Genomic DNA, 11,444 nt, shown 5'->3' on the forward strand with positions numbered 1-11,444 from the left:
AGGAAAGACCTCGTTCTTTTAAAAGAGTTAACTTTTCAATCAAACGAGATAAAAAGCTTTCCAGAAAGGTCCACTGGATGTCTTGTTGAGATCTATCATGAACCTGAGTGAAGTAGCAGAGGAACTGTACAAGTTCAGGAGTTGAATAAAGTTATGTTCTGCAAATTGTTCTTATAATTTCTGGGTTCACATGAAAAGAGCACCTCAACTTTGACCAGAACGGAAGTCTTTCTCTCTTTCTCTCTGTGTGTAAGAACACAGGAAGTGTAGTGTCTTTAACACAGTCTACTGATCAGTCAGTCCTTCATCAGTATGACAGGATGGAGCTCCGTCCACTCCGTGTGATGATCTGTGAGTAAATGTTTTCTTTGTGTCTTCATTAGAGTGAGTGGCGGCTTAAAACAATATGTTCAGATGAAGTCTAATGTCCTGTGTGATGAGGTTAATATGTGATTAGAACATTTTCATAAGAGTCTCTGATATGATTGTTGGATCAGTGTACATCCATATCAGTTGTGTGAGTTAGTTCATTTGAGTTGAGCCCTTGTGAGAACTTTTTTTATTATTTGGTTACTGAGGTTAAGGTAAGGGTTACATTTATATGTAGAATAGTGTTAATTAGTTGCATTAATAATGATATCAGTGGGAGTGTACAGTACAGTCCCCTCTGAAACTATTGGAACGGCAAGGCCTATTCATTTGTTTCTGCTGTACACCAAAGACATTTGGGTTTGCGATCAAAAGATGGATATGAGACAAGAGTTTAGGATTTCAGCTTTTATTTCCTAGTATCTACCAATTGGGTGGTCTGAAAGAAATGTGCTATGTTCTATGTCGTTTAACACGTCTACATATAAATACCAGGAAACAGAAGCTGAAATTTTAACCTCTCTTCTCCTTTTCATCTTTTGATCTCAAACCCAAATGTCTTCAGTCTACAGCAATAACAATAACTTGGCCTGCTGTTCCAATGGTGTCAGAGGGGACTAAATATTTTTTATTTTCAGCATAGTTTATGTGGATTGCTGTTAATTGGGTGTGTCCTCACTGCAGCCTGTAGTGTAATGACATTAGATTAGATATACTACGTACTGGATGTTCTAACCTTAACACTAACCCCAACCCTAACCATAGATGGATAACAGTGATGTACTGTGTCTGCCGTTGGTGCATGCGTGTTACAGCATGCAGTACCTAGTGGATAAAATCCAATGTGTCATTACGCTACAGACTGCAGTGAGGACCTTTTGGTCCATTTTAGTGCATATGTGTGGAATCTAAAATCTACCATCTTCAGGATTTGTGTGTTATTTGGGTTGTAGAGTGTCTGTGGTGACGTGGAGTTTTTTATGAGTGTGAATCAGATTTTGGTTCATGATATTTTTGGGGGCTTTTATCATGGATGAACATTTTCTGTTTCTTATAAGGTATGAAAGGAAGAGTACATGATCAGAGTGTTATGTTGTTACTTTTAAATAAATAAATAAAAGATAGTGTTGATAAGTTGTGTGTGAGCGTGTTTGTGTGGTAAAAACTGCGGCTGCTTCCGAAAAGGCATACTGTGACAGGTCTACTGCATTAGATTCAGTAGCCTACCTGCTGCATTAGATTCAGTACCTGTTGCATTAGATTCAGTACCTGCTACATTAGATTCAGTACCTATTGCATTAGATTCAGTACCTGCTACATTAGATTCAGTACCTACTGCTCGGTCGTTCATACAGTACAGTGCTGATCAGTAGTAAGTGGTAAGCATGAATACAAACCAGACATACTACTCGGCACCGATTCTGACAGCTCTTCCGCGCCAGTCCCGTTGCATTATGGCAGAGGTTCTCAACCTTTTGTAACTAAAGCCCCCCCAAGCCTCCCCTATCATTTGGCATGCCCCCCATCCCCCCTCCATATTAGAGGGGACCAGGTATAATGATTATCTATTTTATATATATATATATATATATATATATATATATATATATATATATATATATATATATATATATTCTATAATCTATTTTTTGATAGATAGATAGATAGATAGATAGATCAATAAATAGATAGATAATTTTTTTTTTGCTTTTGTGTTTTTGTACTTTTTTATTACTTTTCATAACTTTCATAATTTAAAAAAAAATTTTTTATGACTTATAAAAGTATATAACGGACAGGTATTGAACATGAATGATAAGAAATGTTTCTGAACACTATAACTACTTTGAACAGAGAACTAGGCTGTAATAACATGGACTATTTTACATGTAAAACATCTTGCATTACATTCGTCTTACATTCAAAAAACATTCACATTGGGACGAATAGGGACGAAGGGCGCGTCTCCTTATCCATGACATTGTTAAATCTCCGTCTCTCACCCAGATAGCAAAATGTGTCTGGCCACTTGTGGGCCACATACTTGCTTTAGTTCTAGCCCAGTATACGCCTGGGTCCCCGGGCCAAAACCAGCCCACACACTGCATACCGACACACACAATTTCCTCCAGCCCAGATCCGGCCCAGACACTGCAAACTGACACACACAATTTCCTCCAGCCCAGATCCGGCCCAGACACTGCAAACCGACACACACAATTTCCTCCAGCCCAGATCCGGCCCACACACTGCAAAACGACACACACAATTTCCTCCAGCCCAGATCCGGCCCACACACTGCAAACCGACACACACAATTTCCTCCAGCCCAAATCCGGCCCACACACTGCAAACCGACACACACAATTTCCTCCAGCCCAGATCCGGCCCACACACTGTAAAGTGAATTATATTGTTTTATTTGGCCCGAGTCTGCCCCAGACACTGTAAGACAGATCTGGCTGAGAGTCGGCTTGGTCCCCGGGCCAGATGTGGCCCAGAAACTGCTAAATGTACTTCATTTTAGTAGGGAAACTCAAATTCAACCATTTAATAAGATTAAGGGTTTTTAATAAACATTAACAAATACACTACAATATGAACATTTATTAACAACACACTTTTAAAAACAACAAAATAACAAATAAATATATTTACAGTATATTTAAAGGCAAAAACAAATCCTCTCTCACACACACACACACACACACACACACACAGCTACCAACACACACACAGAAAAATTCAACCACTTAAAAACATCAAGGACTTTTATAAACAATTAAAAATACAATATGAACAATATGAATTCATATAATATGAATGTAATATGAATATTTATTAACAAATAACAAAATAAGTTAAACAAATATATTTATATTTTGTAAAGAAAAGACATATAGAGAACATACAGTTGCGATCGGAAGTTTACATACCCCTTGCTGAATCTGCAAAATCTTAATACTTTTAACAAAATAAGACTGATCATAAAAATTCCATGTCGTTGTTTATTTAGTCCTGTCCTGAATAAGCTATTTCACAGAACATATGTTTACATATAGTCCACAAGACAATGGCTGAGTTTATGAAAATTATCCCGTTCAAAAGTTTACACACCCTTGATTCTTAATACTGTGTCGTTACCTGGATGATCCACGAGTGTGTTTATGTTTTGTGAGAGTTGTTCACGAGTCCCTTGTTTCTCCTGAGCAGTTAAACTGCCCCCTGTTCTTCAGAAAAATCCTCCAGGTCCTGCACATTCTTCGCTTTTCCAGCATCTTCTGTATATTTTAGCCCTTTCCAACACAGGCTATATGATGTTCAGATCTGTCTTTTCACACTGAGGACGACTGAGGGACTCGTACACAACTATTACATAAGGTGCAAAACATTCACTGATGCTCGAGAAGGTGACACGATACATTAAGATTCAGGGGGGTGTAAACTTTTGAACAGGGTGATCAGTTTAAATTGTTTATTTATTTAAAGATCTTATTTTTTCCATTTAGTACTGCCCTTCAGACTCTAAATAAGGTACTTGCATGTTTCCCAGAAGACAAAATAACAATTTACACTGATCATCCTAAACTGTGTGTTCATTAACCTGTGTGTGTTCATTATCCTGTGTGTGTTCATTATCCTGTGTGTGTTCATTAGCCTGTGTGTGTTCATTAACCTGTGTGTGTTCATTATCCTGTGTGTGTTCATTAGCCTGTGTGTGTTCATTAACCTGTGTGTGTTCATTAGCCTGTATGTGCTACTGAGATCAGGTTTTTCCTGATATATGACATCATCCTGCAGGCTGTATGTATTACACCACAGCTTTAGTGCACAGGAGCGCCTTTCTCATGTGAGACACAGAGAAGGAAGTGTGTAATCCAGTTTCAGATTAGCAGATGTGGATCAGATTAAACATGAGACAGTAATGAGCAGCATAGTGACCTGAGTGAAAATAGCTTTTTCTAAACTCCATTCATTATTGAAACAGGTCAATATATTGCATTTCTTATAGCTGAAGTGAAACTAAATACAGATTTTTTGCAGTATATGACATTGTTCTCATTTGTCTTCTTAAAGAAAAGAAACAAGTCAGCGTTACATCATATTCTCTGTTCCTCTTCCCTTTTTAGTGCTTATTTCACTTATCCGAGTCGGACAAGCTCAAGGTGATTTATACATATTTTATTGCCTATGTTGTGTACATGTTGGATTTGTATTAAGGTGGAGAAGATTGTTTGTACGTTGTCATGCAGAATTTAAGTTGTTTACATTGACAGTGTGTGTTTGCTTTTTGACTTTTTCACCAGTTCTGTCTGTGGAGCCGAATTCACCTCAAATATTCAGAGGAGAGACGGTTACACTCACATGTAGGTTGTTAGGATGGCGTGGACCGTACTACTGGAACAAAGATGGTGTTAATGTTCACAGTTCTGCTGAAAATTACTACACTATAAATGTAGATCAGAGTCACAAATACAGATGTTATGTGTCTATTGATGGATGGTCAACAACATGGAGTAATGAAGTCACTCTCTCAGTGATAGGTACATGTCTGATCTTACACTCCTGTAACATGCACTGATACACATAATCATTACAAAACACACTGATTAAATATCAGCAACACTGTTACACTCACTGTGTCAGGTATGTGTGTTTGTGTGTGTGTGTGTGTGTTTATGTGTGTGTGTGTGTGTGTGTGTGTTAATCTCTTCCTCCCACCAATATTTATTAACATCAGCATCACATCACTAAATGCAGTGTGGATTAAAGTCACAAGATTTATTTAAAATGTCACAGATTCTGAAAAAAACAACGTTTAGTTACTTATCCTGTGTCTAGTAATGATTAATGGTGTAGTTGTACATTCACTGCGTCCAACATTCATAATAGTGAACACACATTGATGAAGACGAATTCATTACAACTCCAGTGTGTTTGTTCAGTTTTGAAAAATTTATTAAATTAATTCCATGTACAGTATATATAGAGTATAATGATATTGTAAGACCATGTTGTCCATGTAATAAAGTCACACAACTGTAACTGTTTAACAAATGCTAAATATAAATGCATTATTAGACACAAATCATCTGTTTAAGATGATAAAACTCTTGTTTATGTTGTAAAGAGGAAAACTTTAATATCATCATTTCATATCAACAGAAAAACCCAAACCAACTGTGAGAGTGAATCCTCAGAGCTCCGTCTACACTGGAGACAGAGTTACTCTGAACTGTAATCTGCTGTCTAATGGATGGACTTTTCTCTGGTACAAAGATGGAGTCCAAGTAGCTGAAGACACCAACACACTCCATGATACAGTCTCTAATGCAGGAGAAACAGTGTATCAGTGTAAAGCACGCAGAGGAAACTACGACTCAGAGCTCAGTGATCCAGTTACAGTTAGAGGTGCGTCATGATTTCTGCTCTCTCACTGCATGTTTTAAGTTATTTCTTATTATATTTTAGATATTTATAAAGCCTGTCATTCATGAACAGTAGAGCAAAAGTTAAAGTAAAGTTCCGCTGAGTGTGTGTTCATCAGGAAGAGAATCTCTGTTATAAGAGATCCAGACTATCAGATATCAGTGTTATGTACGGATAATAAATCTCATGGTAGTAGAAAGATGGAAATCATAATTACACAGCACTCATGTTAATCAGACTCATGATGGTGTTTATAACTGTAACTGAAACACAGACATTAGTGCTGAAACACTCACTACAGAATATTAAATTATGATTAATATAGAAAGAATGTACAGTGTGTGTCTGATACCAGAGGCCTTAAAGCTACACTGTAAATAAATCACCTGCTTCGTCTCTATAAGTGCTGACTAATCACTTTGGAAATCATACATAAGAGACCTGGAGCCAGATCACATCAGGATCTCGAGTAATTGTAGGATTTTTTTTCTTTTGCTCCACTCTGCTTCCTTACCAATGACCAAAACATGGAATTATACAGAATAAAATGTGATGTCATGAATCACCTTTCATTTTATTAAACAAATCTGAATAATACCTTACTATAAATACATCTAACACAATAACAAATGATTAGAATCAGGATCTGTTGAAGACACTGGACTTTTTGGTGCATGTGGTTATAACTTGTCCAAAACATTTCCATGTGTAATGTTACATTCTTTTCCAAAATCTTCTAAACTCTCTACACTCATGAAAACCAATCAATCAAAAGTATACTAATTATTTCAGGAAATATTTTACTATCTTTGTACAGCGCTCCCAAAACCTGTGGTGTCCATAAATCCTGATGAACAGGTGTACAGAGGAGAGACTGTCACTCTCAGATGTGACCTACAGGATGAAGAGGACTCTGACTGGATCTACAGCTGGAATAAAGATGGTTCTGGTGTCAGTAGTGAACAGGAGTACAGAATCAGTAGTGCTGAAACATCTCATGCAGGTAAATACACCTGTAGAGGAAGAGAGAGAGGAGGCTCACACTCCTCACACACCAGTGATGCTGTTACACTGACTGTATCAGGTGAGTGTGATCATCTCTTCAGTACTCATTAACCTCAGGTTCACCTCAGCACTCAGTACTGGTGTAGATTAGAGCTGCACAATATGCATACAACGTGTGATATGCAGTAAAGATGTTGGACTTTGAGATGATGATGTGAAATGCAGTCGATGAAGACTAAAGATGTGATTTTTATTTATTTGCTGACTCAATGTGCTGCAAAATGCTGAACATGAAAATGTCCCAGGTTTATCCAATAATAAATAATATTAGTGGCAAAATATCTCTTCTTTTATTATTACTGCATTAAGTGTTAAATGAAATAATAAAATGCATTCTGCTGGTTCAAACATTTTATATTGAAGGATGTTTTAAATAACAGTCAAACATAATGCAGTACATTTTGTCTGTACACTTTTTCTTGAATAAGAGAACAATGTACTTCACATTAAATCTACTCTCACAAAAACTAAATTACTTTCATAAATACCACAAAATATTTTGATAGATATTCATGAATAATTTCACTATGACAGGAGTCTTTACAGTGTATCAGTAATAGTGTGTTTGTCTGTAGTAGTGATTAGTGTGTTAAACAGTCTGAGACAGAACATGAACAGTTAACATCCTGAACTGTGTGTTTCATCTCCAACTGCAGAAAAACCTAAACCTGAACTCACACCAAGTCGTGAAGGAGCTGTACTGAAAGGAAACTCAGTGACTCTGTCCTGTACACTGAAGCTGCAGTCTGCTGCATGGAGGTTTTACTGGATCAAACCCACACAGAGCACTGAGACTGAAACAGAGTACTACAACATCAGCTCCGTTAGAGTCTCTGATGGAGGTCAGTACAGGTGCAGAGCTGGAAGAGGAAACCCAGTCTACTACACACACTACAGTGATGCATTCTGGGTAAATGTTACTGGTGAGTGAAAAAGGTTGGCACTTCTTAACAGATTTTATATATTATTACATACGTCTACACTGCATCATCACTAATTACTTAAATATATAGCAGTTATAGTATTATAGAACTCTACATTATTGAAGTATATTTGTATTTGCAGTGTTAATAATGTTATCAACTAGCTTATCAGTTCATGCTAAACAATACAGCACTGTCCAAAAGTCGGTCTGATTTTTATTTTGTGTTTATTTAGATGTTTATTTTTATGTCTTCTACATTATCAGTAGTAAAGCACAAATATAACTGTCCTAATGTTCAATTAAATGTTCCAGAGAAACGCTTGTATATGGCTAAAGAAACATATTAAGTTTCAGACACCTTTTCAGACTCATATCTTGAAATTTGAATACTCATGAAACTTGTATGTATTAGATCTATGGCCTGTTCATTTATGCTTTATATATGATTAATTATAATTTATTATTAGTATGATTATAATTATTTTATTATCCATGGTATTTTTCCCTCCTGTTCTATCAGATGGAAAAGCTCCACTGTCGGTACTGAAGCTCCTCAGCAGTGCAGTAGCGGCCTCTCCGTATGTGCTGGTGACCATCATTCTGGCAGTGAAATGTTACAGAGCTCGAAGTAAGACCTCAGTGTTCTTCATTAGCCATAAAATTAAACCCTGACATTTAATAAGAGGCTAATTTGAAGTGTTCATGAGTGTGTATTTTACAGCTGACCCTGATGAGGACAACAGACCATACAGAGTGATAGAAGCTGAAGCGTCTGTCTGAGTCTCAGGTGTTTACATTATTTTTTATCATCTAGCTTTTATATAACAGCAGCTCCCCGTGCAACAGAGTACGTTGCATTTAGCCCATGGAGCTGTAACGTGATGAACGAACGACTCTGACCCGAAGACTCGAGAACTGAAATAATCATTTCTGTTTCCGGGGAACAGACGTGAGAAATGCGACGTGACCAAAGAAAGAACGACTCGGATCGGGAGGTGAGGTGAACTAACAGACTGTATAGCCTGAAGACCTAATGCTAAGCTATTAATTAATCATTTCTGTTTCTCATAATTTGGCCTTGGCTGCAATAGCCTATATTTGATCTTTTATTCCAAATGTGATCAACGTTTGCGTAAGTACTAGATGTGTTAGTGAATTTAACATGTAACATTTTAATTATATTCTGCTGAAATGAAAGAAATGACTTGAAAAAAGATTTGTTCATTTTACTGAACGAGATTCAAAGATCCGAGTCAGTAAAATGGTCCGAACTTCCCATCACTACTGCTCACTGCAGAGCCAAATAGATGGAGCTGGATGTCTAGCTCCACCTCTCTTGATCTAGTCTAGTAAACTATGGATCTAGTCTAGTTTCACCTCTATGGATGTAGTCTAGTTCCACCTCTATGGCTCATTTCGCCACCTACTGGCTGTTAATGTCAATGCAAGCCCTTCTTTAGATCAAACTTACCTAAAGGGGAAAACATGTTGATTGTTAATGCACCAAGGTTAGGCCAAAGTAACCATAAGACTTGCATGGGATTGGAGATGCTGGCATAGCTAATATTGCCTTATCTTTCTTTAACATTTTTCATGATTTCATGATTTTTCTGCACTGTTTCTGTGACAAACTGCATGACTAGACTACCTTCTTTTTTCCCCACTGTATTAAGGCTATGTAAGCTATTTGTAAATTTTCTCAGTCATATGTGATTCATTAATGTAATAAAGTGTGCTCCTAATTGCTCTTTGCTTTTAAACATGGGAACTGAGTTACCCTTGCAGGTGTGATAAAAAATAAATAAATAAATAAATAAATAAATAAATAAATAAAATGATCACCTATCTGCTTGTCTTATCTCTTTTGTTGCTTTTAAATGTACACTTAGGGTCTCCACCTCATGAAAGAAAAATGAATGCATGTACAAAGAGAGTATCATTGTGAATATAATTTAGATGGAAATATGTGAATATAATTTTGGATGGACTCAGTCCACATGTGATTGTCTTCATCAAATGGTAATAAGCAACTTGTCTTGTAGTCTGAACCCAGCCACGTGTCACACTAAAAAACAAAACAAGAGGACACGTGTGGTCTGAGACTGGTAGCAAGGCAACCAACTCCATGAACATTTGGTAGTAGACTGGGAGTGTTACTTAATTTACAATTTATTAGTCACATACTCCACTGCCCTCAAGTGTTGCTGAATTTATTTTATTTCTATTCACCTTCATTAACAAAATGTACATCTAACATAAAAATCAGTCTTCACTCTAGGAAAAAAAAATATAAGATAAAAGATACAAAATAAAATTTTAGTATATTAGGTTTCAAGAACACATTTTGTTTTCCCACAAAACTTTAATGGGTTAAAAAAAAAACAACAACATTTTACAAAACCTAAAACTACACGTAAAAACAATATTTTCACAGATCTACCCCACTAATTAGCTTGTTAGCGGTGAGGGTTGTGCAGGCAAGACACTTTTATCTTTTATCGCATATTTCCTGCATGAAAAACTCCATATCCTCCAATCTCTCGAAGGTGAAAAGGAAGGGAGCCCGGATTTTCTCTTCGTCCATTTCACTTTCATAAAAAATAGTGTTGATAAACAGGTCCTGCATTGTGATGGCCAACAAGGCATCATCCTCGTTCATCCTCATGATCTGTGGTAAGTGAACTTTCCCAGCAAAGTGGGGTCTGTTCTCCTCCACCCACTCACAGGCAAGCAGAGTCTGTTTCATCACCGCCGAGTCCTTTGTACAAAAAGATAAGACATTTCAATAAACATGTAATTAGTCAAGTGCGGCACAAACACTTTTATGAAACAAGAAAGGTAATTACATAAACAAACGATAGTCAAACAATACATAAACGTTCCCTGTATATACATGGATTCTCTGTGTTGGGGTGACCTCCATGAGGTCTGACACAGATGGGGTGACCTCCATGACATCTAACACAGATGGGGTGACCTCCATGATATTTAAGACAGACGGGGTGACCTCCAAGAGGTCTAACACAGATGGGGTGACCTCCATGATGTTTAGCGCCAGTAAGATTGTTTGTTTGGTGACTGACTGTTGGATTTGACTTTGAAGAAAAAGTGACAAAACAGTAAAAATTTTTCCAGTGTGCATTATTTTTTATTTATTACAAATGACCTGCATACTGGGAATGCACATAATGGACATCTTCATCCAAACTATAGTTATGAGTATCATACCTTGCCAGAGGAAATGCCTGTAGTGACTGATGGCACCACCACCTCCTGATTACAGGCATGTCAGACTGATAAACGATGACAACTGAAAATCTTAATCATAAAATTTTAGTTGTGTTTACGGTCCTTTTTGCTGAAAAAAATAACCATAAATTGATAAAAACTCACAGCTGAAAAAAGGGCTTTGCAAGGGTCACATACAGGGCATACTGAAATACAAAATCAAAACTCTGATGTTATCAGAGTTAACAAATGCAGTGTTTAGCACACACAGAGGCAATGGTATAGCAATTATATGACCACTTACCATCAACATGAATATCCCACAGTCCGTCCCTCCAAGCTGAAGTGGTGTCCCTGTTAATTAAGAGTGGAATAAGACCAGATACTGTACATACAGTCTATAGTGTACTGTGAATGTAGTATATGA

At 37.0% G+C, this 11,444-nt stretch overlaps 1 protein-coding gene across 1 annotated transcript; it reads left to right on the forward strand.

Annotated features, from left to right (window-relative positions):
- The first annotated feature begins 320 nt into the window (after window positions 1-320).
- On the forward strand, window positions 321-9,204 carry LOC128609488 (high affinity immunoglobulin gamma Fc receptor I-like). Its single transcript, XM_053627969.1, has 7 exons — window positions 321-351; window positions 4,500-4,535; window positions 4,623-4,913; window positions 6,617-6,883; window positions 7,521-7,787; window positions 8,310-8,417; window positions 8,511-9,204. The coding sequence occupies exons 1-7, from the start codon at window positions 321-323 to the stop codon at window positions 8,567-8,569; spliced, it is 1,059 nt and encodes a 352-aa protein (XP_053483944.1). The 3' UTR covers window positions 8,570-9,204.
- Window positions 9,205-11,444: the final 2,240 nt, after the last annotated feature.

Source organism: Ictalurus furcatus, chromosome 7, assembly GCF_023375685.1.
Source record: "Ictalurus furcatus strain D&B chromosome 7, Billie_1.0, whole genome shotgun sequence".
In the NCBI taxonomy this organism is placed as follows: Eukaryota; Metazoa; Chordata; class Actinopteri; order Siluriformes; family Ictaluridae; genus Ictalurus; species Ictalurus furcatus.